The sequence below is a fragment of the Thamnophis sirtalis genome, unplaced genomic scaffold (assembly GCF_051295495.1).
Source record: "Thamnophis sirtalis isolate CommonGarterSnake01/CBP01778 unplaced genomic scaffold, rThaSir2_p1.2 scaffold_3, whole genome shotgun sequence".
Classification (NCBI taxonomy): domain Eukaryota; kingdom Metazoa; phylum Chordata; class Lepidosauria; order Squamata; family Natricidae; genus Thamnophis; species Thamnophis sirtalis.
In genome coordinates this window covers 36,913,139-36,939,712 of record NW_028261383.1, presented here as the reverse complement: position 1 = coordinate 36,939,712, position 26,574 = coordinate 36,913,139, and the positions used below count along the sequence as shown (strand labels likewise).

Here is a 26,574-nt window from a genome sequence, read left to right as displayed (position 1 = left end):
ATGAGGATAGTAATAGAATAAGAGAGTTGGAAAGGACATTAGAGGTCTTCTAATCCAACCCCCTGCACAAGCAGGAGATCCTATACCATTTGAGACACATAGTTGTCCAGTCTTTTCTTAACAACCTCCAATGATGGGGCACCTACAACTTCTGAAGGCTAGCCTTTCCCTTGGTTAATTGTTCTCACTGGTAGGAAATTTCTCCTTAGTTTCAGGTTGCTTCTCTCCTGGATTAGTTTCCATCCATTGCTTTCTTATCTTGCCTTCTGGTGCTTTGTATCTCTTCTTTAGATACAGATGAACAAGATTGTAGGTCATCTAGTCCAACACCCATCCAAGCAGACCTTGCACCATTTTTGACAGATGACAGTCCAGTCTCTTCTTGAAAGCTTCCAGTGATGAAGCTCCCACAACATCAAGAGGCAATCTGTTCCATTGGTTGATGGCTCTCACTGTCAGAAAATTTCTCCTTATTTCCAGGTTGAATCTTTCCTTGTTCGTTATTCCTTGCCTGGCCTTCAGGTGCTTTGGAAAATAGCTTGACACCCCCCCCCCTCCTCTCTGTGGCAGCTGCTCAAATATTGGAACAGTGCTATCATGTCACCCCTACTCCTTTTGCCACTAGGCTAGTGAAAAGTAGCAAGTGTGAAAAATAAAGGAAAAAGAATAGTTCAGTTGTCTACTGAATCCAGTTTTTCTTTGTTGAACCAAATTTCAATTGCGTGGAGAAGTTACAGTTTGCCAAGGCTTTGTGTGATGACTGTCACTGTTAAGTGAGAGTGGATTTTGAAGATACAAGTCAATGAATATAAATTAGGGCTATGCAGGGTTTTGGATTTGAAGGCAGGTGGGTTTTTTTCTGGCACATAGGTATGTTTATATCCTCTATCAGCAACTTCTTATATTAAATGAATGTTCTTCCAGGTTCGTGCTACCGTTACTGAAGGAGCCATTCTGCTCCCCAAAAAGGATGCAGCTGCTTTAATTAGATGCCAACAGAGGCTGTGTGAGCAACTTCATAATCTCTTCTTTTTGAATCCAAACTCCATACTCCTATGGTAAATCTAGTACTACACTGTATAAGATGTTTGAATGTTTATTCAATTTGTATGTTTATTCAATTTGTATGCCGCCCTATTCCCGAGAGATGCGGTGATTTGTATGTTAATAATAATACTCATCCACATTTGAGCTGGTAGCAGCATCTCATCTTTTTTCTAATTTACCCCAGCCCAGTATGGCCCACCAGATTTGAAGGACAGAAATCCCTCTGACCATTGGATGGAGAAAGATAATTTGTCTAACAGAGGCACTTTAAAACCTGAGCAGATGCCGTTGTGTGATGAGGTGACGTTTGGACTGGCAGACGCAAAACCTATCTCCAACTGTACCAGCAAAAGGAAGAGAAAAAATTCTCTTTCCGGCATGAATACCTGTGAGAACAGGCTCCGAAGTTCTGGGGAGCAAGTTGAGATGGTCGGCTGTGCAGAAGAAGGGCCACCCAATCGGTCTCCCGAAGGGATGCAAGAAAAAGACGAAATAGCTTGTGAGCTCTTGGGAGCCATGGCCACTCCCTCTGGACTTCTTCCTGGACCAATCTTGAGCCCTAAGAAGCGAAAGCTGATTTTGCACATCGATTTGAACAACACCATCCTGGTCTCTGATGCAATTACCAAACAGGATCCCAGTGCTGCTTTAAACTGTTACCTGAGCACCGTGACCTGGGGGAAACTTAGCCACACAGGTAAGATCGTTTGGTGTCTTGGGGAATTCACATCTTCAATTTTGGGCCTGGGATAGATTTTAAAAGTGAAAAACCAATTATTGGAATCATGAATTAAAAGTTTCATGCCAAAAAAAATGCCATTAGACAAGAAAAAGACACACACAAATAAGTCGTCGACTTATGGCCATAATTGGGATCAGAATTTCTGTCGCTAAGAAATGCAGGCATTCGGTGGGTTGCACCAAATTTTATGGCCTTGCTGTGGTTGATAAGCAAATTCCCATGGTTATGAAGTGAATCATGCAATTGTTAAGTAAATCTAGCTTTCCCCATTGGCTTTGCTTGTCGGGAGCCCCTTGGGAAGGTTACAAATGGTGATCTCATTCATTCATTCATTCATTCATTCATTCATTCATTCATTCATTCATAACATTTATAGGCTGCCCATCTTACCTCAAGGTGACTGATGCCATGAGCCCCTTAGGAAGATTGCAAATGGTGATTTTATTTATTTGTTTGTTTGTTTGTTTAGCCGCCCATGTTATCTCAAGGCGACTCTGATGCTGTGACAGTCATAAATGCATGCCAAGTGCCCATATTTTGATCACATGACCATGGGGATGCTGTGGTGGTCGTAAATATGAAGATTAGTTATAAATATGAGGACCAACCATAAATCACTTTTTACATGTCATTATAACTTCATTAAAACAAATGGTCATAAGTTGATGACTACCGGTATATCCTCTATCCGTGATGGCGAACCTATGGTGCCACAGGTGGTTTGCAGAGCCCTCTGGGGGCATGCGAGCTGCCACTCCAGCTCAGCTCCACTGCGCATGCATGCAATCCTCCTTGTTTTTTGGGTCTCTGCCATGCATGCGCAGGGGGCATGCGGGAGACACATGCTCATGCGCAGTGGTTGCACATGCTTGGGGTTGTGTGCGCATGCATGAGGGCGGGGCACATGTGGGGGTCATGCACACTTTTGGAACACAACAACAAAAAGGTTTGCCATCACTGTCCTATAACACTTTTCCTCTAGAAAATAACTGGTGCTTTAGGGATGTAGGTGAAAATGGAGAGATTTCACAAACCATTATGGGGTCAAATAGTTTGCGGGGAAATACAGAAGACATTTTAAAAAATATTCTCCAGAATTATGCTGGAATATTACTGCTTGTCAGTGAGAATTTCTTGCACACTGTTTTCTCATTTGAAATATTTTTTATTTTATTTTCATAACACACACTCACATGTATACTATACATAGCCCATATCATATAGTATTAAATAATAATTACATCACTGTTTTCTCGATATCAGGTTTTTCAGATTCTGCTCACAGGTATCTTGAGGACTATAAACCATCCAGTTGAAATTCTTTCTCCAAAATCTCTGGTTCTAATAACCCCATCAATTAGCCTTCCCTATAATTGTATACTGTATAAAATTAATAAATGCACATTGGCCTCCCTGAAAATATTCTGAGTTTGAAACAAAGCCATTTAAAGCTTGAGAAATTTCCAGGGAAGTCTGAATAACCCACTTCACCTATTTCAAGCTTGAGTCGTTTTGAGTTCAGAATGTTTCGTACAGTTTTACGCCAAATGCATTTTGTTCTGCTTCAAAAGCGGCAATCATTTCTTTTCTCTTGAAAGAAGAATTTCATTGCTTTTTATGAGAGATTTTAAAAGCTTATAAGGTGGTATAAAAAAAACTAGATGATGCTTCACAAACAGCAGTCTGGGGTCTTTGTTGCTCTTGGAGCTTGGTGGTTTCCTTGCAGATGTTTCATTTCCAAACTACGGTGTTTCCTCACATATAAGACCCAGTCTTATTTTATTTTCAGCCCCAAAATAAGCACCAGGTCTTATTTTGGGGGGGATGTCTTACCCGCTTACCTTAGAACCATTGCAACCACACATCTCATGCCCTGGCATCTGTCGCACCCCTGCCCAACTTCTGCAGCCATTCACAGCTATTCACAGCCAGATGCCGCCTGGCTCGTCACGCCGGTGCCACCGCTCATGACATGGCGTGTTGTGTCATTGCATGAGCGAGTGATGGTACCAGCATGACGAGCCATGAGGCATCTGGCCACGAGCAAAAGTCGGGCAGCTGTGTGATGCGTCAGGGAAAGGGTAGGCATGGTTGCAGCGGTTCTAAGGTAAGTGGGTAAGACATCCTCCCAAAATAACACCGGGAGCTCCACCCCCCTGCCCTAGCTGGATTTTTTTTTTTAGTATTTTTTTAAATTTTCATAACATATAAATCACATGTATGCTATTACATAGCCAGCATCGTTTTGTATGATTAAATGTCTACATCAATTCATCTTACCATCAACTCCCGAAACACAATTGTTGGCTCTTCTGCTCTCCATACACCATATTTGTCCTTATCCATCACTTTCTTCTCCCTCTCTCTCCTCCCCCTCCTTACTTCCTTCCTTCCCTCTGTCATCCTTCCCTACTCTACTTCCCCTTCCTCTCACCTCCTCCTCTCCCCCTTCTCCACTCCTCATTTCTCTCCTCCTCTTCCCTCCTCCTTGCCCTCTCTCCTATCCCTCTCTTCTTCCCTTACCTCTCTCCTTTTCTTCCCACTCTTCATCTCATCTACTTGGTGTATTTCAGCTCCTGAGCAAGCTCCATTTTATGTTGAGGGTCTTTATAGTTTTTTGATATACGTATTTAATTTTAACATATATTCTCCTCTTTTCTTAAAAAGAAAAAATAGAACAAAAAGTATACATATATATTGTACTTTTAACTCCCCACACCACCCAGCCTAATTTTGGTCGAGATGTAGACCTGGTTACAGTTCTCAGCTAGCTGGATTTTTATGCCTGTGCCACACCTCGTACAACCAAATGGTGGGCGAGACTTATTTTGGGGGTAGGACTTATATTAGGCATAGGCCTGAAAATTGAGCTAGGGCTTGTTTTGGGGGTAGGTTGTATTTTCAGGGAAACACAGTAGGTAATCTTATCAATGTCCTGAGGACATTGGGCGCACTGCGCCAAGTGGCGCAGTGGTTAAATGCAGCACTGCGGGCTACTTCAGCTGACTGCAGTTCTGCAGTTCGGCTGTTCAAATCTCACCGGCTCAGGGTTGACTCAGCCTTCCATCCTTCTGAGGTGGGTAAAATGAGGACCCGGATTGTTGTTGGGGGCAATATGCTGACTCTGTAAACTGCTTAGAGAGGGCTGAAAGCCCTATGAAGCGGTATATAAGTCTAACTGCTATTGCTATTGCTACCTAGTTTGGAAATGAAACATCTGCAAGAAAACCACCAAGCTCCTAGAGCAACAAGGACCCCACAGTTTAACCCTGAGCTACAAATATTCTCTTCTATTGAAACAATTCTATGTTTTGCAGCATGTTGAGATTTTTTTTTGAACCTGGAATTGAAAAAGTTGTTTTCCTTCAAGCTGAAGCCATTTTTGTCCTCCCATCTTTTATGTTCAGTTGATTTGATTGAAATTTTTTTAGCAGATTTTTTCCCTTCTACAACACCTTACAGTCATTACATCAATATTGTTATGTCATCATACCTGTACATGTATGTAATATTTCGCTTCTATATTTACACACCTTTATACACAGTTCTATATATATTTATATATATTGTCTTTTGGCTTAATTAATTTTATTCTTGTTTTGCAGCCATTTGTACCAATTGTTCCAAATTTCATAATATTCCGACTCTTCTTTATCTTTTAATTTCAGTGTTAATTTGTCCGTCTCTGCACAATCCAAAGTTTTTTTTAGCACTAATTCGTCCGAGGGGGTATTATTTTGTTTCCAGCATTGGGCAAATGTTATTCTAGCTGCAGTTAGTAGATGTGTTAAGATGTACTTAATTTTCTTTGTATATTTCCCTTTGATTATTCCCAGTAGAAAGATTTCGGGTTTGTATTTTATCTGTTCTCCTGTAATTTCTTGCACCCATTTCCAAATTTTTGTCCAATATTTTTGTGCTTCCGGGCATGTCCACCATATGTGATAATAAGTCCCTTGTACTTTTTTACACTTCCAGCAGGTTGGCTTCATGGTTGGGTACATTTTGGCCAAAGCCAAGGTTGATTTGATTGAAATTTTATTGTTGTGAGCCATGTAGAGTTGGGTAGCATATAGGTCAGTGATGGCTAACCTTTTTGTTGTTGCATGCCGAAAGCACACACACAAACACACACCCCGCCCATTTTGGACCTAGAAGTCCTCCTGCACCAAAACGGGGCACGGGGATGCTGCGCAAGCCCCCCAAATGTAATGCGAGCAATCCCACAGGTGTGCTCCGCCCCCCCACGCATGCATGGCAGAAACCCAAAGACCAGCTGGCCGGGTGGGAGGTACACGCTCATGCGCGGTAGTGCTGAGCTAGGGCAATGGCTCGCATGCCGGCAGAGAGGACTCTGTGTGTCACCTGTGCCATGGGTTCCCCATCAGAGATATAGATGGTATTATTACAGACCTATTAAAGCTGCAGTTTTATCCACACCTTCTTGGAAGTAAGCTTCTGAACTCAGTGAGGATTTATTGCCGAGTAGCTCTGCAGAAAATTACTCTGTGAAGGATTGTGTATGTCCCTTTCACAGCTTCATTATTACATGGTCCCAAGCAATGTATGTGATGCGGATAGTCCTTGACTTATGACCACATTTAACCCCAACATTTCTGTTGCTAAGCAAGACCATTGTTAAGTGAGTTCTTCCACATTTTATGACATTTCTTGCCTTGTTAAGTGAATTACCGCAGTTGTTAAATTAGTAACACAGTTGTTAAGTGAATGACAAAAGGTCATCACCGGGCTCCCCCCTCCCCCCCCCAGGACACTGCAACCATCATAAATACATGCCAGTTGCCCAGCGTCCAAATTTTGATCATGTGGCCATGGGCAGGCTGCAACACTTAAGTGTGAAAAACGGTCATAAATCAGGTTTTCAATGCCGTTGTAACTTCAAAGGATTACGAAAGGAATGTTGTATTTTGTGGATTGTCCCTGCTTGCAACAGTGAGCCTTGAAGTATCTTTTTTGAATCTGATTCTAATCTAGAAACCTGGGATGTCAGGTTTAACACCAAACCTGGTGTTTACGGTCCCAGAACTTGCCTGCATTGCCATTTTGCTTATGAAAAGTTCTGGAAAATATGAAAGCCGTTTTTCTCTCTTTTGGGGATTGTTTGGTTTAATCTCAAGAAAGCTGATATCCAGCAATGAACATTATGTTAATTGTAGTTTTAAGGTTATCTGTTCCCTCTAGCCTGCCTGTGGTGGCGTGTACTTTTTTGTCATGAATAAATAATATGTCGTATTTACGTAGCTTTTTATTTTTAGTATTTTCAACCCCTTGGGGGCATATTATCTCAGTCATACAGTCGTACACAAACTCTCCTACAAGAGATCAGATGTTCTTCCACGTTGATCATGTATCTCACCCGAATCAGGTTAAAGGAGAGCACTGTGGCCTAGGTAGTTAGTCCTCGATTTATAACCCTTTTTAAAGCAACTCTTTGAAGTTACGACAACACTGGAAAGGGTGACTTACAGCTAGTCCTCATACTTATGACCGTTGCAGCATTCCCACACTCACATGTTCTAGATTTGGCAACTGGCATGGACTTGCAACAGTTGCGGGATTGTGTGATTGACACATACACGCAATTCATATTCCTGAGTTTTGGAGTAGATCAGGGGGTGTCACACTGGCGGCCCGCGGGCTGGATGTCTCTCGCGCAGGCCACGCCCACCCCAACTCCGCAAAGGGGGGGGAAACATCGTGAAACTTCATGTGATGGCAGTTTTGATGATTTGAATGATTTGAAACCCATGGAGTAGATAGAGCCGTGATGGCGAACCTATGGCACACGTGCCACAGGTGGCATGTGGAGCCCTGTCTGCTGGCATGCGAGCCTTCACCCAGGTCAGCTCCAATGCGCATGGGAGCGTGCCTTCAGCCGTCCAGCTGATTTTTGTCTGTCTGCTGCGCATGCGAGAGACGTGTACATGCGTGGGAGTGAGGAGTTGCATGCACATGGAGCGTGGAGGGGGAGCATGCCCCCTATGCCCCTTGGGCCTAGCAGGCCTCCCAGAACCACTGCCACACTCCGATTTTGGTCTGAGGAAGCTTCCGGGAGGTCTGCTAGGCCCAAAACGGGCCTTGGAGGTAGGGGTCACACCCGCAAGCGTGGGGGGAAGCACAGGGGCATTGCACACACAGGTGCAGGGGGTGAAGGGGTACATTGCATTATGGGTGTGGGCACACATGTGTGTGTGCTATCACACTCAAGCACGCATGCGCACTTTCGGCACCTGAGGAAAAAAAGGTTAGCCATCACTGGGATAGGCTTCCCAAGAGCTTTTTACCTAATCAAGAGGGACCCTGGACTTAGAGAACCATGGTTGCATTTAACTGCTACGAAGGAAATAAGCCATCATTCCTTATCTTGGAAAAGGTTCCCCACCTAGCAACAGGAGCGGCTGCAACCAAGGATTGTGTGCGCATTTCCTCACAGTTCTCAGGGCTGTTCGTCTCTCTTGTTTCATCTTAACATCACGTGGGCTCCCTATTCAGCATTAAAACATCCTGCCTGCGCCTGACAGATTGGTTGAAAACAATTTAATTCTATTTGACTATGAGCAGTTGGTAGGCATTTGTTTGATTTTATTAATAACGGTGTCTGGCACAATATTAAGAGAGCCTAATGCATGTTAAACACATTATAAATAAAGAGCTGAGAAGGAAGCAGGGAAGGGAAGAAGGGCTGGAGCCACCCCTGTTTGCTGAGTTCTATTCCAGGAGAAGTGGTGGGTATCAGCAGAGAGGATTTTGACAAGCATCGTCGTACATTTGGAGCAGTTTTGAGTTAACCGAAGATTGCAAAGGAAGCAGCGGAACTTAATAAGCTTTTATGTTTAAATGAGGGCACCAACAGCTGACGAGCATTCGGCTTCGTGGCAAGGAATAGATCCGTGATGTGAACCTATGGCACAGGTGCCATGTAGAGCTTTCTCTGTGGCCATCGCCCCAGCTCAGTTCTATCATGCATGAGCGCCCACCTCCCACCAGCCAGCTGATTTTTGGGTCTCTGCAATGCATGCGTGGGGCGCGTGGCACATGTGGGAGACATGCACGCATGCACAGGGGGGGCGTTTGCATGCGCAGGGGTGGGGGAGCATGGGGGGGGGGGTTCTGTGCGCCCCCGGACCTATTTTTGATCCCAGGAAGCTGCGGGGAGGTGTACTAGACCCAAAACGGAGGGGGGGGGTGTCACGCAGGCTTTGCATTATGGCTGCGGGTGTGCACTTTCAGCACGCAATGACCAAAAGGTTAGCCGTCACTGGACTAGATTCTGCATTAAAAGAGCCCGACTGCTGAGTTTCTTATTTGTCTCTTTAAAAGCTGAGCCAGGAAGCTGCTGTGCTTATAACAGAAGCATCACCTTGATAGGACCAATCACATTTGAGACTGAAGCAGATATACGCTGTGAAGAGCCAAGGTGGCGCAGTGGTTAAATGCAGCACTGCAGGCTACTGCTAGATCAGCAGTTCAGCGGTTCAAATCTCACCGGCTCAGGGTTGACTCAGCCTTCCATCCTTCTGAGGTGGGTAAAATGAGGACCCAGATTGTTGGGGGCAATATGCTGACTCTCTGTAAACCGCTTAGAGAGGGCTGAAAGCCCTATGAAGCGGTATACAAGTCTACTGCTATTGCTATTGCTATATGTATTCCACTTTTAACCCACCGTTGGCCTGTAGGTTTTATTTCCCTCAGTTCTAATGTTCCCAGTTCCCAGAGGAAATAGGCTAGCTCGGTGTTTTTCAACATTGGCAACTTTTTAAGACGTGTGGACTTCAACTCCCAGAATTCCACAGCCACATGAGGCCTGGGCAATTCTGGGAGTTGAAGTCCAAAGTTGCCAAGGTTGAAAAATACTGGCTAGGAAATGGCAAATAATTCAAGAGCCTTAGTCCCTTCAGCGCTGAATGGGGCTTATCTAGGAACTTCCTGGTTTTTAGGTTGATAGTATAAATAGACATGTGCAACTTTCATTTGCATAAAGCTTTAAACCAGGCTATATACAATCAATTAGTAGCTACATTTCAAAAATAAACAGAGAAGTGGAGGTTGAAGGGAGTTTTAACAAGCAAAATGGGGGCCTTAAGTCTCTGCACACTTTCTGGTTCTTAATCATTCAACTCCTGTCTCCCCCCACCCTCTCCCATTCACAAAAAGGCCAAAATCTGTTGCCTCACTCTGATTGGAGTATCATTTTGGAGTCACCTTTTCACCAAAGTACCATATATATATATATCTAGTCACATTTACATGGATGGCCAGGACCTGGGGCAAAACAAATGTTAATTTGGTTGCGTCCAATCGCAACCTGCATTTTTCACCATTGCTCAAATCATGTTAAAAATAAAATCAGTATATACTTTTAATTTATACTTCTGGGACATATTTCAAGAAAGTTAGGGATGGAAATGAAGAATTATACCTATTGGGGGTAACAAAGGGTCAAAGCTTTGCAATTTAAAAATTAGACACTGTTTTCCCTGAGGAATAACTAAATTGGTTTATGTCATCCATGTGGGATTGCTGTCCATAATAAGCCGTATGCTCAAATATGGGGAAAAGAGCTTTGAAGTTCTCAGGTCATTTTAGAATTGCCAGCAGCCATTTATCTTTCTCTGGTTGAAGTACAGGAGTTTGAGGGGTGGTAAGGACCATTAATGTGAGACGCGATCGCTCAGTGCCTAAGACACTGAGCTTGTCGATCAGAAAGGTCGGCAGTTCGGCGGTTCGAATCCCTAGCACTGCATAACAGAGTGAGCTCCCATTACTTGTCCCAGCTTCTGCCAACCTAGCAGTTGGAAAGCACATAAAAATGCAAGTGGAAATTCTGGTCCCAGTTGTGGTTGCAATTCACGGACTCCCTGTGTTTTGACGTAGAGCTTCACCTGCCCCTTTCCTTTTTCTTCTAGGGGAATGGCAGTGGGTCAGTGAGTCTCCCTCTTTGCATCCTCCCTGCCAAGGCGCTGTGAGTTTCTATTCCCAGTATGGCCGTAACACCAAATTCACAGAAACGCTCTGGGGGAAGAAATTCCGGGACATTCACAGGCAACACTTGAAGCTGCTGGAATGGCAGGGTCAGCCTCACCCACAGCTCTCCATCAAAGAGCAGGCCAAGCACTACCACTTGGTGCTTCCTTCCTTCTTCCGCCTCCTGGAAAGCTTGCATCGAGAAGGGAGGGAGTTTGCGGTCATCTTTCGCACCTTCGGAACAGACCTGCCTCGTGTCCTGCAGGCGGTGAGCTGCGCCCTGGAGGGGCAGCACCCTGGCTTCCCTGCCCTGGGAGGAATCTCGGTGAGTGGGCAAACAGAGTCTCCCCTTTGCTTAATGCTGCTTGAGTGATGCTGGCTTTTCCCCCCGCAGATGTTTCAGCTCTTTTAGTCGAGATGTTCTAGGAAAGAATGTCACTATTAACTTGTTCTGAGAGGGTAGCATGTCCTTCTCTCCAATGTACCATATTTTTCTGTCTATAAGACGCTACATTTCCTTTAAAATATTTACTTGAAAATGGAGGGGCATCTTGTACACCTGGGGGCCGAGAGGAAAAAGTTTGACTCATCCCCGTCCTCCAACTCCACCACACATGCTGGATGAGCCCCCCGCAATGGCCAACGTGACCCTGGGTGAACCAGTTGTTAAATTACAACACCACCACCCCCACTATCAAAGTAGATCCTGGGCGCTGCGCTGCAATGGAGAAACAGGAAATGGAGTGGCCGGCACGAGGTTTCTCGCCATTGTGTGCAGGGAAAGAAGTTTGTGGGACTAAAAATAAAAGTTCCATCAATTCCAACTTCCCAAGAAGTTGAGGGAAGGGAGAGCATCTGGACACCAGGCACTGAAACAGGCCCATCTCTTTCCAGTAGTTGCCCAGGCCCACCAGAGGGAAGGCTGGCATCTACCGGTACTTAAACGCAGCAGCATTCTATATTTCTGAATTTTGGGGAAGAAAAGTGGGGGGGGCGGCCTATACATGAGGGCATCTTATAGACGGGAAAATGCGGTATTCTCCTTTTTAGACTTTTCTCAAAAAGACTCATTGGTTCAAGTTTGGTTGATTTTTAAACAGAGTGGCACGGAAATAATTTAGTTTAACCAGTTTTTTCTGCAAAGTGAGCTCCCGATAAAAAGGAGACATTCTTGTTGGGTTTCCTTTGTGTGAGATTGCAGATCTGAAACTATGCAAGGAGAAGTCCTACCTCTCTTGCAGATAGATCCTTCCCTTGTTTTTCCTGGTAGCTGAACAGGAGAAATCAAATCCAACAGCATGGGGTCCATTGCTAGAGATGGGGTTCTCTGAAGTCGGAAGCCATTTGGGTCCTCTATTAGACTGGTGGATTGATTATGTGCCTTGAGGTCACTATTCATCTATTACAGCCAATAACCTGGCATTGCCCAGGTATTTATTTATAGGGGTAAAATGTCTGGACCAAACGTAATTTCTAATGTTGGATTTTCCCCCTTACCAGAGGGAGCCCCCTTGTGGAGTACTGTGAAGCTGTTATCATGGTAACTCCACTGCGCTGTACAGTAGAAGCCATTTTATGGCAGTACAGTAGAAGCCATTTTAAGGCACAATAGGCTTTATCTTAACAGAACACCCCCTCAAGGGATGTTGGGATGTCTTACCCCCATAGTATTTGTTTCCAGAGAATAAGTCATCTGTGTACCAGGTTTGGTTGAAATTTCTCGAGGCGTTCCACAGTTATGCTGGAACACACACATAGATAGATAGATAGATAGATAGATAGATAGATAGATAGATAGATAGATAGATAGATAGATAGATAGATAGATAGATAGATAGATAGATAGATAGACAGTTTTCGATTTTTCTACAAAACGTTTATGATCTGTAGGCTTGCAGAGAATAATCCCAAATAAAGGACATGGTTTGTTAAAAATTCAAGATGCAAAAGAAATGGTCATAAGACACTTTTTTCAGTGCCATTGTAACTTCAAACAAATATTAAATTAATGATTACAACTTGAGGGCTAACTTTAATTACAAGTCCAGGTAGTATACATCAAATAACACTCCCACGTGAACAAAATTTTGAAAACAAAATAACAAAAACCAAAATCCATAAACCAACATCTGAGTTGTTTATTTTATTTTGGTAGTAGACCAGCATAAATAGTCATTGTAATATAAGACTATTTTTTTTAAAAAAAAAATCATATTGATAGCAATAGCACTTAGACTTATATACTGCTTCACAGTGCTTTACAGCCATCTCTAAGTGGTTTACAGAGTGAATGTATTGCCCTCAAAAATTTGTGTCCTCATTTTACCCACCTCGGAAGGATGGAAGGCTGAATCAACCTTGAGCCACTCAGAATCAAACTGCTGGCAGTTGGCAGAATTAGTCTGTAATGCTGCATTCTAAGCACTGCGCCACCACACTATCACACAGTTTTATTCTATCTATTGATATGATAAAGTAAGGTTAAAAAAATGATGTGAAATTACAAAATATAGCATGATAGATTCAGAAAACAAAATTCTCCATCTTTAATTGGTAACTGAATTTTTTGCAAAGATATTTTTGGAATCAAAGAACCCCATAGAAATTTTCTAAACAAAGAATTTCATTTCAACCCTGAGCTGTAAAAAATATCCTTTAAAGAATTTATTTCCTAAAAATATTTGCCAGATAACAAAGACTGCAATTCCTCTTAGGATTTAAATTATTCTAGGAATAATAATTCATTTTGAGAGCGTTCATCTTTCCCCATCTATCAATTTTATTTATATTACATGTTGCTATCTGAGTTATATCTTTTGGCATAGAGATCCCTAGATATGTAATAGACTCCATACAAAAATAGAATTAATATTCCTTAAATGGATGGATAACCAATTTTTCACCTAAAGGCATCGGTTCCAATTTGGACCAGTTAATAAGTACGTAACTATTTTGCTAAAGGTATTAATCCTCTGCATTAACGCTGGGATAGTATTATAAGGTTCAGAAATAAATGAAAGAATGTCACCTAAAAATAAAACCCAATTTTTGTTCAAAGGACTTATATCCTTCTCTATAGATCTCTCTGATGTCTAATAGCACAAGCTAAGAGTTCCGTGCAAATATTGAACAGTTTCCTTGTCCAGTTCCTCTAAAATTCTAAATAATAAATAAGGGAGAAAAACATGCCACTAATCTTCACTTTAGATATTGGCAATTCATATAACATCTGTTCTATTTTATGAACTCCATAACAAATTATTTAGTGCAGCAAGAGTGGTATGCTTATGTATTTTACCAAAGACCTTTCCAGTATCTACCGTAGTGACAAAATTACTTGAGCTTTATTTTTATTCAAATCTGTTAGATCAAAGGCTGCTTTAATGTTATTAGCTGCTTGCCCGGTTTTTATAAACCCCGCTTGGTCATTGTTAATAACAAACTACCACTTGTTCTACTCTATTTGCCTGCACTGCTGTTAGAAAACTTTGCAGCGACGTCAATTAATGAGATTGGACGATAATGAGCACACTGAATACCATCATTACCTGCTTTTAGTATAACGGTAATATCAGCCTGATTAAACACCGGTGATGAAATTCCCTTATCAAATATCTCTTCATATATCTTAGCCTTTATCCACTTAGAGAGAGGTGGTCTTTTCTGTTCTTTCTTAAATTCCCCTCTACTTTGACCATCTCAGCTGTCTAGAATTGGTGCTTTGAATAATGTTCTTCTATCTCTCTTATTATTTTTCACCGCAGTTGCCTATAGATCTCAGACTTGGAAAGATACGTTGCAACAAGAAAAAAGTGGCGTTGAGCCATGGAGCCGAGCAGCTCTCCAGCGACAACGGGTGCAGGAAAATGTATGCCTATTTCAGCTCCCGGGAAGGCATCAGTGGTTTCCAGGACCACTTTGAATGGTGAGATATATGCTTTGTTCTTGGCCTACTTTTATTTACAGTGGTTGGCCTTTTAACAACAAATATGGGTGATCCTCTCTTACTGACCACCTTGTTTAGCAATTCTTTGAAGTTATGACAGTCTAAATAGAGGTTCCCAACCAGGGGGTGCAAAAACATGGGTTTAGAAGTTTCAAAATGATAGTATATATGCATAATTAAAGATAAAGGTTCCCCTAGCACGTATGTGCTAGTCGTTCCCGACTCTAAGGGGCGGTGCTCATCTCCATTTCAAAGCTGAAGAGTCAGCGCTGTCCGAAGACGTCTCCGTGGTCATGTGGCCGGCATGACTAAACTTTGAAGGTGCACAGAACTCTCTTATCTTCCCACCAAAGGTGGTTCCTATTTTTTCTATTTGCATTTTTACATGCTTTTGAACTGCAGGGTTGACAGAAGCTGAGACAAATAACGGGAGCTCACTCGGTTACATGGCGCTAGGGATTCAAACCGTTGAACTGCCGACCTTTCTGATCGACAAGCTCAGCGTCTTAGCCACTGAGCCACTGTGCCTTTAAAGTTATGGCAGTCTAAAACGGGATAATGGTTGCAGCGGTTTGCTCAACCGTCAAATGGGAAATGATGTCCATTATGGTCATGAGGTATCATTAGTGACTGCAGTGCTTAAGCAACAGAATTGCCAATTGCAACGATGGTTGGTAAATGAGGGGTTATCTGTATGATCAGATTACAATCCAGCGAGCTTTTTAAAATATTCTTCTTGTATCACACCAAAAATAAAGACTGCTAATAGTATATATTTTCAGCCTCATGGAAGCCATTAATACTAAAATCATTATGTTTTTACTTCCTAACTCTAGTTCCATGGGTTTTTGTTTTTTTTTGCTGACAGATTGATTTGTGTCTTTCTTTCTTGGCATTTAATGGCCTTACCTCAGCCAAGATATGTGGAGTTATAAGTAGGGAGTTTTCTTGCTTCTATAATCTGCTGAGTCTGGTCCAGGAAGTGGTCTTCTCAACCTGTTAGCCTTTAAATAAGTTTTACATTTTCTTTCCATTGACCATGTAATCTGTAGGGCACTGAGTTGGAGTAATTTAGTTTAAAGAGTCTTTTGTGAGTTAATCTTGCCCTGTAGGTATGCAACCTCTATTCAATCATAAATCAAGCTAGGTCTTTTAAAGGATAATTCATCTGCCTTATGCTCCTTTATCAAGCTGCCTAATTTATTTGTAGCCTTTATTTCTCATTTGGAAAAAAAAACTTTCCTTCTTTCTTTCCTTCCTTCCTTCCTTCCCTCCCTCTTTTTTCTTTTCCTTCCTTTCTTCCTTCCCTTCCTCCCTTCTTTTTCTTTTCCTTCCTTTCCTCCCTCCCTCCTTCATTTCCTCCCTCCCTTCTTTCTTTTCCTTTCCTTCCTTCCTTCCTTCCTTCCTTCCTTCCTTCCTTCCTTCCTTCCTTCCTTCCTTCCTTCCTTCCTTCCTTCCTTCCTATTAGCAGGCAGGATTCTCTCTTCTTGGATATTCTTTAGCAGGGCACAGACAACTCTGAGTCCAGAGAGACAAGATTACACATATTTCATATATTTGACTTATTCTCCTAAATACAGAGTTGTTGTTGTTGTTGTTTTCAGTCCTACGGTATCCGGATAGTTTTGTTTGTTTCTGAAAATCAAAATCTAGTAGTTGCTTTGCCCTTATTATTTTACACAGAAACTTGGGAATTTATGTACATTGTGGCAAAAGGATTGAGAAACAGAGATAGGGACAATTTCAGTGGCCAAAATTTAGGCCATAAATGCTCAGCACAACATTTCATTTTGTCTTATCTTTACTGGCTTTTCACTTCCTGTTCCATCATTTTACAGGGCATCATTTTCCTCGTTTGTTTGTTGGTAAAGTAATAAATAAATGATATTCAAAATCCTCTGAAACCCTGAATCTTAGAAACGGAATAAATTGAAGGAAGGTCTTTAATTGAAAAGGGACCACCCGTTATGGCCCTGTGTGCATTTATTCCTTCCCTTCCTTTCTTGTTTCCATTCCTTCTTTTCTCTCTCTCTCTCTTGAAATACAAAGAGCAAAATGAATGCAGGTCTGTGCTGATTGCTACAGATTATGTCTCTTTCTTTCCCGTAGGTGGGCTAAGAATAATTATTCCAGCCAAGGTGGAAAGCCCATTTGGGTCGATCCTCAGGACTCCGGAGTCCAGCATATCTGTATAGATGATAATATCCGACTGACTGATTCCGACACCATTGTGCATCCTCAGGTATTGTTAAGGAGAAGCATTGCTCCAATCTCCCCCCGCTTTTTTTTTTTGAATGGAAGATTCTTTTGTGGGTCATTCACAGCTCTTAATTATAATTATAATTGTGCAGTTCCCTTTTGTCAATCCTGGGAAATAAGCTACGCTTTCAGAGACAATACGCAGGAGACTTTGTGCACTGTGGAGACTCACTATTGTGATTCCTCCACTTTATTCTGTCCTTAAGCAGAAAAGCCCATGGCCTGAAGTACCTCTGCCTCGCTGGCAAGGATTGCCTCTTTCTCCTTCTAACCTGTCCCAAAGGTGGCGGAGATTGGTAAGTGAGCCGCCTGTCATATCTGCAGGTGATTAGCGGAGGACAGCGGCTAGCGTGGAAGAGCAGATGCTTGGTGCCTATTCTTGCGCCATGCTCCTTCTGTCCTCGATGTGAGTCATTCCCCTTTCTCCCCCCCCCCAATTACCTCCCCAAGCCCAGCAACCTGCTTCTTAGCAGCCCAAGTGCATTCCTGAGTGCTTAAAGGGCAGCTTTCATGCCAAAGCTGGGAAGTGGGGAGAGCCAAAGAGAAAGGCCATCGTAGCAGCTCTTCATATCGGCCTAAAAGCTTTTCCTTAGGAAAGGAGGCAGCAGGGAGAGAGACTGTGTGCTGCCTGAATTAGGGGGTTGATGAAAAGCTGGGCAGGCAAGGTTAATTGGTTCTTGTTGGATTCAAGCCACCACATTGGTTCCTTGAGGCTTGGTGCCACTCACAATATAAGGGAAAATTACTAGTGGAGGCTGGGACTGTTTCATTGCTTGACAATAGACATCCAAGCCAGTGGTGCAATTCAGCCGCTTCTACCCAGTTTGGGCAAACCTGTAGCGGTGGTGGCAGGAGACTCCGCCCACCCACCTGGAGGTCATCACGTCCTGTTTTTGACGCACTGTGCATGCACGAAAGGTCCTGCGCATGCGCGGAGGTGGCAGCTGCGCTCATATTTGCAAACCGATAGCGAAGGTAAGTTGATTTCACCCCTTAGTCAAGCTGATCAGTAAATACAGGTAGTCCTTAACAACAGTTTGTTTGGTGACCGTTCGGAGTTACAACAGCACTGAAAAAAGTGACTTAGGTCCATTTTTCACAGTTACGACCTTCACAGCATCCCCATGGTCATGTGATTTACATTTAAATGCTTGACAACTAGTTCATATTTATGACGGTTGCAGTGTCCTGGGGTCCTTTGCGACTTTCTGACAAGCCAGGTCAACAGGGAAGCCAGATCCCCTTAACAACCGTGTTATAATTCAACGCCTGCAGTGTGTTCTGACCGAGGCTTCCCAAGAGCACGAAGCAAACTCCTTGTCCCAACAAAAACTTCTTTTATTAATTTACTGGGAATTCTGCTCATTCGCACCCAGCAAAGTCTTTCGAGGGAGGATTTACAGTCACAGACCTTATCTGGCTTGGAGGGCTGCCAGGCTGATATCTGCAAAACTTGGCAAGGAGTCTCGGAGAGTCTCGAACCAATTAAGCAAACTAATTGTCTCCTGCAAACTCCACTTCCCTTTCGCTCCTCTTTTATTTCCTATGGGTGGAGCCATTCATGGCCTTACTCCCAAGTCGACCCCTGTTCTTTAGCTATTCCCTTCATCTGGCAACTCTGCGTATGCGCACACTGGGAACAGGCTCCAGCTGTTCGTCTGCCTCACTGACGTCCGACTCTGAAGGCAGCTGATAACTGGCATACAGCTCTGGCCCCCTCTTCACCTCCGATACAGAGTCCTTATCAGAGCCTTCCCCAGACTCCAGGACTGGCCCATGTTCCTCCCCAACTTCCTCCTCACTGTCCGAATCTGCTGCCAGTTCCTCTGGCTGCTGGCGGCCCACAACACAGTGATTCACTTAATAAATATGACAATAAAAGTCGTAAAATGGGGCATAACTCATTTAACAAATTTCTTACTTAGCGAGATAAATTCTAGGCTCCATTGTGGTCATAAGTCGAGGACTACCTGTACTCGGGTCTTGGTGGAAGAGGCAAAGAGCCCTGTCTGGAACATTTTATCCTGCCACAGCCTACAGAATGGCCTTTGATGAAAGGGAGATGGAGAGAGAAGGTGATGTTATTCATTCACCACCCCCACCCCCCCACAGCCAGTCAGTTTCAGGTCAAATTATATTTAGAAAACAAGGGGGCAGAGAGGACCCCTGGGATTCCATGCCCTCCTTCTTCCTCCTGCTGATTCCAGGTTAGATCATGTGATGTCAGAGGCCAGGAAGATTTTGCTAGCTCTAAGCCAGCCTGGATCCCTTTGAAAATGCTTTGCCTTTTCCCTTGGAAGTCCCAAGCTCAGCTCTTCCCTCTTAGTGGGCCGATCTGAGCATGTTCCAAAGTTTTCTTCTCTAGCTGTCATTCAGCTTGTGAGGGGTTTTCAAAGCTGGCTTTGAGGGTCTGCTGTTTGTAGCTTCAGGGCAGGGCCGGAGATGTCATGTGTTTTGATGCTGTAAAAAGGAAGATTCTGCCAGGTGTGATTTCTCTATGCTGAGGCTACTTCTCCACTTTGAAGTGTACAGAGAGAAGAAACTGTTGTTGTTGTTGTTAATTGCTAAGTCATGTCCGACCCGTCGCGACCCCATGGCCAACATTTCTCCAGGCCTTCCTGTCCTCTATCATTCCCTGGAGTCCATTTAAGCTCACGCCTACTGCTTCCATGACTCCATCCAGCCACCTCATCATTCCCAGCATTAGGCTCTTCTCCAGGGAGTCCTCCTTTCTCATTAGGTGGCCAAAGTGTTTGAATTTCATCTTCAGGATCTGGCCTTCTAAAGAGCAGTCAGGGTTGATCTCTTCTAGGACTGACCGCTTTGATCGCCTTGCAGTCCAAGGGACTCGCAGGAGTCTTCTCCAGCACCATAGTTCAAAGGCGTCCAGTCTTTGGCGCTCAGCCTTTCTTCTTTCTTCATTCCCTCACCAGTCCTTGCTGTTGAGAACAGTTACCATAGATTAGGGGTGTCAAACTCAATTTCATTGAGGGCCGTATCAGGGCTGTGGTTGATCTTGGGGGCTTGGACAGGCATTGCCGGCTGGGTGGATGTGGCCAACTGGGTGGGCATGGCCAGCTTGATGCCACTCCCCAAACTTCTGGCATGTTTCCTCTTTGCACTGGGTAGGCTGGGCCAAAGCTGTATTGGATAGACCAGGCCAAAGCAACGTGGGCCGGCTCCTTACATTTTCCAGGGCAGCCCTGTGGGCCGCATCCAACCATATCACGGGCCGCATCCAGCCCTTGTGTTTGACACGCCTACGCGTAGATACTGATCCATGCAAGTCCTCCTTTTTGCCACACTCAGAGACCCCTGTCTCATTGAGGGCCGTATCAGGGCTGTGGTTGATCTTGGGGGCTTGGACAATAATTGGAGTATAATTGTTCATATTCCTTATATACATGAAAGAGGGACCCCACCACGAAAACCAAGCTGAAAACTGTCAATCCTATCTTTGTTGTGATGCCCCCACCACATTCCTCATCTCCCTTGAAGCATAATACAGGTAGTCTTCAACTTACAATTGTTTGTTTAATGACAGGTACGGATTACAGCAGCACTGAAAAGGGTGACTTACAACCAGTCCTCACCCTTACGACTGTTGTAGCATCATCATGGTCATGTAATCAAACATCAGGTGCTTGGCAACCAATGTACATGTACAATCATTCATATCATTGCCATTGGTGACTTTCCCAACCATCTTCTGACAAGCAAAGTCAATGAGGGAAGCCAGATTTGCTTAATGACTACATGATTCACTTTACAATGCCAGTGATTTGCTTAACAACCAAGGGTAAAAAAAAAAGTCATAAAATTGGGTGTGTCTTACTTAACAGCCACCTTACTTAGCCACAGAAATTGTGGTCCCAATTGTGGATGCTAAGTCGAGGACCAACTGTAATAGCAATAACACTTAGACTTATATACTGCTTCACAGTGCTTTACAGTCTTCTCTAAGCAGTTTGCAGAGTCAGCCTATTGTCCCCAACAATCTGGGTCCTCATTTTACCCACCTCGGAAGGATGGAAGGATGAGTCAACCTTGAGCCTGGTGAGGATCGAACCCCTGGCAGTCGGCAGAATTAGCCTGCAACAATTACTAAGGCTAGATTCTCTGTTCTTGAGAATGGAGGTAATGAGGCAAGGGACCCTGATTGCAAGCTTTGTGTGCTTTCTTCGAAAGAAAGAAATGATTCATGGGGACAGGGCTTTCTTTCTTTGGATTATAAACAATATGCAAACCGGGACCATTTTCTTGTAGCATTCAGATTATGTCAACAAATAAAGTCCTCCTTCTGGACATTCAGCTCCTCCTCTTTCAAAAGCAAAGCTTTCATCTCTTCAAGCCTTATTTTCGGGGGTCAAAAGAAAATACAACCCTGTCTTATTTTCAGGGGAACACAGTATTAGCTGCTACATGCATGTAATTTTGAAACAGTTGATAATTGTTCCATTTGACATATCAAGCATTTACCTCTTTATAAACAATACCAACTCCATTTTCTTATACAAAATAACAATACGTGATAGTTATTATTCTTTTAAATGAACCATTTCCCTCATATTTAACTTTATCTTGGCCCAACAGGTATTCTTAGAGCAAGGAAGTGACATTCCCCGGACAATTCCTACTTCGGAGCTCTATGACATCTGTCTAGTCCAAACAGACCTTCTGGAGGCCATTGCCGATGTGAACTATTTCTGCCACTGCATAAAACACTGTGAAGAGAATTATGAGGGCTATTTGTCCAGAGCTGGGGCCTGCATCTAAAGGGGCTGGCTGTGCAGTTCCCAAGGCCCTTTGTGGTAAGGAGAGGAAAGAAACCGAATCTCCCAGTTGGCTGCTGCTTGTCTACCTCCCAATGAAGTCAGTATTCTTGTTTTGATTTCCTGTCGAGCTGGAAGCTCCTTGAGAAGAAAGCTGGCCCTTCAAGCAAGGAAACATGCTGCCTCTTTTCTCTGTTGCTGCCTGAATCGGAGCATCTAAATAGAGGGGGGGCTGTGTTTTATTTATAATATGTATTCATCACTTTGTGGGTGGGATTTTCTTGCCCAACGGATGAGTGATCTCCAAGAAGCAGGTAACCAACTCACAAACTAACCCAGCCCTTTCTCTGCAAACGTTAAAATCATCTCCAGCTCTTTTGGCTGGTGACTTGGCTATGATGACCTCTCACCTTGAAACATAATGCCTGTGCTAAGCGGTTCCATCACAAAACCGCGCTCGACTAAACCGCGCCCAACTAAACCACGTTGCTGATGTCATCAACAGGGCGACAACAGCGCGGAGACAGAAGCACGCTGTAAACCCTAAACCTAAAATTAACCCCTAAACCTAACCCCCCTAAACCTAATCCTAAACCTAACCCTAAACCTAACCCTTAACCTAACCCTAAACCTAACCCTAACCCTAACCCTTAACCTAACCCTAACCCTAAACCTAACCCTTACCTTAAGTTGAATCGGCTTGCTTTAAAAGCGCTATTTAAAGCGCCCTTCTTTCTCCGTGCTGGCTGTTGTCGCCCTGTTGATGACATCAGCGACGTGGTTTAATCGGGCGCGGTTTTGTCGAGTGCGGTTTTGACGGGTCACGGTGCTAAGCAAGCTCTGGAGAGATATCCTTCAAGGGCAGCCAAACATGGGAGTTCAAGAAGCCATCGATGATTGTGGGTTTACTAGTTTTCTATCGCTTCAGTTATCTCTCTCTGCTGGATTCCCAGTGTTTGATCTGAGTTTTGCTCTCTGCCAGCATTGATCTTCACACAGAAAAGAACCCAGCTTTTTAGAAAGAAATAGAGACTAATTTTACTCGCTGGAGAAAGGTGATCCAGTCTTTCCTTGACAACTAGCCCCTTCCAACTCTGTAGTGAAGAAAGCTTTTTTTAAAAAAATCACACACACACATACTTTTTCTTGATTCTTTTGCCAATTCACTGTGTATGAAGTCTTTGAGAATATCTATAGCTCAGGGCAGAACTGTGAGGTTCTTGGTGATCTCTGAGCTTGGTTGTTTTCTTGCAGACATTTCACTACCAAATTAAGACAAGGTCATCAGCGCACTGTTGACGTTACCTAGTTTGGTAATGAAAGGTCTGCAAGAAAACAACCAAGCAAGGAGAGCACCAAGAAACTCCACAGTTCAACGCTGAGGTACAAATATTCTTTTCTATCAATTCACTGTGTTGTTTGGGTATGTGGAGAAGGACAGTACTTTGCTCGTAGCTTCCTCCTTCCCAAACCAAGCGAGCAGGATTTGATTTGTTGTTTTGAATATGAGCCCAGAATTTAGATACTGCTCAAAAGAATAGCTTTAACTCCCCAGCAAGTGGGAGTTAGGAGTTATTTGGTGGAGCTCAGCAAAAAAAATAAATGTCTGTTTCACAAGTCTGTTCTTGTCTTTTCCTGGGCTTTTGGGTAGCAATTTGTTTTTGGAGAGATCTGGTCCAATGTAGCAGAAAGTAGGATGACACTTTCAGAAAGATTAAATGTAAAGAAAGATAGTTTTAAGCACCAGCTGTTATTTGTTTTAGCCAAAGTAGTTTCTTTGTGCTCCTAACTGTTTATTTCTGAATACCAGATAGTGGAGAATTGTACAGCATAAGAAGGTTTTGTTTTCCTGTTCCAGTTATGTATTTCTCAAAAACATCCGTTTAGCCATCGCTGGATGCAGAATTAAAAGGATTCTCGGTTTGATATGTGTGAGGCTGAAGGGATGTAAGAGGCTCTCTATTGCAGGTCTCCAGGGAGCTATTGAGTACATTTCTGAACAATTTTTTTCTGTTCATACCTAATCCGCGGAGAGCACCGGCAAAAAACGGAGAACAAGGCAAAGGGAGGTGACATTTAAATTTAGAGAACTTAACTACACAGTTCTCAGATACGCAAATGGAGAAACTCTCAGGGTTTTGTGGCAGAGGCCTGGCTACGAATTCCCTGCTCATCCAGTTGGAAAATATAGCTTGGATAGATTTTTGCAGAGTTCATTACTGGATGCCATAGCACATTTGCACATTGTTGTTGTAACCATATCGGCTGTGTCATTTGTAAGCCGCTTCAGTGCCCCTATGGTGAATCTCAGGTAAGTGCCAGGCTAGCTGGCAATGCCAGCCTGTGACCAGTGACAAATATTGAAGATTAGGAGCATTTCTTCTCTGGCCCTCCATGGCCCAGCTGCAATTAAAAATATATACCTGACTGTTCTGACCCCCCTCCTCCGTCCAGTAACGAAAGCCGAGACAAGCTTAATTAGAATGTCCTTTAATAGCAAGACCAGAACCTTGGTGGCTGAAAGCCAAGCAAACAAACAGGTAAGGAACTTGGCAGCAATTCAGACAAATCTTGGCAGTAATCCAGCCTGCCAAGTTAGTTACGTTCTCTTTAGTCAAAGCGTTGACTTCTGCGTGGTGTCACCAGCAGTCTTTTTTATAGTCTGGAGAGGAGCGTAATGACCACCAGCTGAGCGCAATTACTTCCTGTAATTGCATAATTGCTCCTGACGCTGAGTAGCTCTTCGATGGCGTGCATCCAGGAACAACTCACTGCTGGTTTCTGGATCACTCTCCCTTGTCTCCTCCCCACTGGTCCAAGGCTCAGGTGCCACCTGGTGGCCAACCAGTCTCTCCGTGCCCTGCTCGGAGTCGGAACCCTGTCCAGGGTCCTCCACATCCTCCAGGGCTGACACATAGGGCCTCCACATCCTCCAGGGCTGACTCATAGGGCCCCTCGCTGTCGGAGTCTGGTGGCAGCTCCAACGGCTCCTGCTGGGCCACAACACCTCACTATGTTTATAAAATTGATCTTTCTGCTTTCAAAGAGTTACAGAAGTGAAATTAGGGGGACATTCTTAACAGTTTCACCCAAACCTGCCTTTCTGGAAGCCGGTGTTAGATTTATATATAGTAATCTTAGATTTATATGTTGTAATCTTCTGAACTGGAAGCCCCTCTGGCCCAGGCTGGGAGACTGCAACCATCTTCCTTGAAATATTCTAAAAGAGTGAACTTGTTGGAGATCAATTTGTGATGCTTAGTAACCGATTGTCTGGAGCATTTTATTTTTATTTCACTTTCTCACTTTCTTGACAGTCGGGCTCAAGCACTCCACATTTAGCATCTGTGTGGCAAGGTCCATTCATTGTTTGGGTTTTAATTCATAACAGATTTAGAACCTATTTTGAAACGCCTAAGATCTCACCAAAACGAGGACTCGCTCAAGCCGGCTTAAGCGTGGCAGGAGAAAAGCTACGTTATGTCTTTGGTGGCATCTGATGAAGTGAGTCTTTGGTGGCATCTGATGAGCTGAAGCTGCTGAAAACTTTGGCTTTTTTAAATAAAACCAGGTTGGTTGGAAAAGGCGGCTTCCAATTCCTCAGGATTTCGCTCCCAAGAGTGGGTAGCAAAAGGTCTCTCAGCTGGAAGTGGTTTAAAAGCAGAGCATTTCTGCAGCTTGTGAAGTGGAGGCCTGAGGTAAGCATTTTCTTGCCTTTGCAAAACAGGATCCCATCCCCATTCTGGGGACCCGCCCCACAAGAACCTTTCAATGACTGTTCCCAACCCTTTCTCCCCCCCCCCTTTCCCCCCCCTTTTTACTTCCTGAGAAGTGAATGGCAGCGGCAGTGAAGTCCCTCCTCTTCAATTACAGATTCAGTTGCCATCGAGACTGAGGGATTTAGGCAACTGGCGCCTCCTATTTTGCACCTGCTATAGAAATCAGGCCTGCCCGGGCCTCCTCCTCCAGTTCTCCAGCTCGATGAGATTGCAGGCTCTACAGTGCTGCTGCTATTCCTAAACTTCCAGTTCCCCTTCCCCCAGGGCCCCATAGGAAGAGCAAGATTTAATGTCGCTGACAAGTAATCAAGTAATCGGGAGTGAGTCTCCCGCTCCTGAGTCCCTATGGTGGGATCCTGGAAGTCAATCAATCTGAACTCTTTCACCGTTTGCAGAAGGTAGACTTAGAATTGGCTTCCCCACACCGATTTCTTATTTTAAAGCTGTTTTGATTTTAAACACTCCAGGTTTAGGGGTCAAGCCGAGCTATCTGGGGGGAAATTTGGGGGAGGGGAGAGAAAAGACAACAGCGAGCTAATCTCTTTTCCAAAGTGGGAAGAAGATCTACCTGGATTGTAAATCCCCAAAAGTGGAGCTTGATTTGGTAATGCTGTTGAATTTTTTAAAAAGCGTTTATTCCAGATAGTCAGCCGTCCACATTTTATTAGTACCGAAATGGGTTGCTGTATAACCTTTTTTTTTTAATTACTTTTCAGGCACAAGCAATGCACATATTAAAAGGACTAGGGGATTATGATCGCGGTGAAAGGGATAAATTAAGGATTAAATATAGAATGTTTTTAAGATTGTAATTGGAAGGTTCTTTTCCTTCCAGAACCTACAGGGGACTGATTTTTTATTACATATTATTTGAGCAGGTGCTTGAACTTTACACACTGTCCAAGTAAACTACATCTGAGCTTTATTTGGACACTGTTGAAAGAGCAGTATTTGTGTTCACTGTTGGCGGTTTTGTTTGTAAATCCCCATTATGTTTCATGTTTCTGTTCAAAAACTAAACCAAGGAAATAGCCTAGAAATAAA

General features: G+C 43.6%; 1 protein-coding gene across 1 annotated transcript; it reads left to right on the top strand.

Moving 5' to 3' along the window:
* The first annotated feature begins 1,235 nt into the window (after positions 1-1,235).
* LOC106554014 (uncharacterized) lies at positions 1,236-26,574 on the top strand. Its single transcript, XM_087708701.1, has 5 exons — positions 1,236-1,744; positions 10,717-11,099; positions 14,539-14,699; positions 16,830-16,962; positions 21,573-26,574. The coding sequence occupies exons 1-5, from the start codon at positions 1,282-1,284 to the stop codon at positions 21,753-21,755; spliced, it is 1,323 nt and encodes a 440-aa protein (XP_087564827.1). The 5' UTR covers positions 1,236-1,281; the 3' UTR covers positions 21,756-26,574.

Excerpts from the sequence above, each read along its gene's own strand:
- LOC106554014 (XM_087708701.1), top strand. The coding sequence starts at position 1,282 with ATGGAGAAAGATAATTTGTCTAACAGAGGCACTTTAAAACCTGAGCAG. Across the intron at positions 14,700-16,829 it reads TTCCAGGACCACTTTGAATG|GTGGGCTAAGAATAATTATT; the intron begins GTGAGATATATG and ends TCTTTCCCGTAG. Across the intron at positions 16,963-21,572 it reads ACACCATTGTGCATCCTCAG|GTATTCTTAGAGCAAGGAAG; the intron begins GTATTGTTAAGG and ends TTGGCCCAACAG.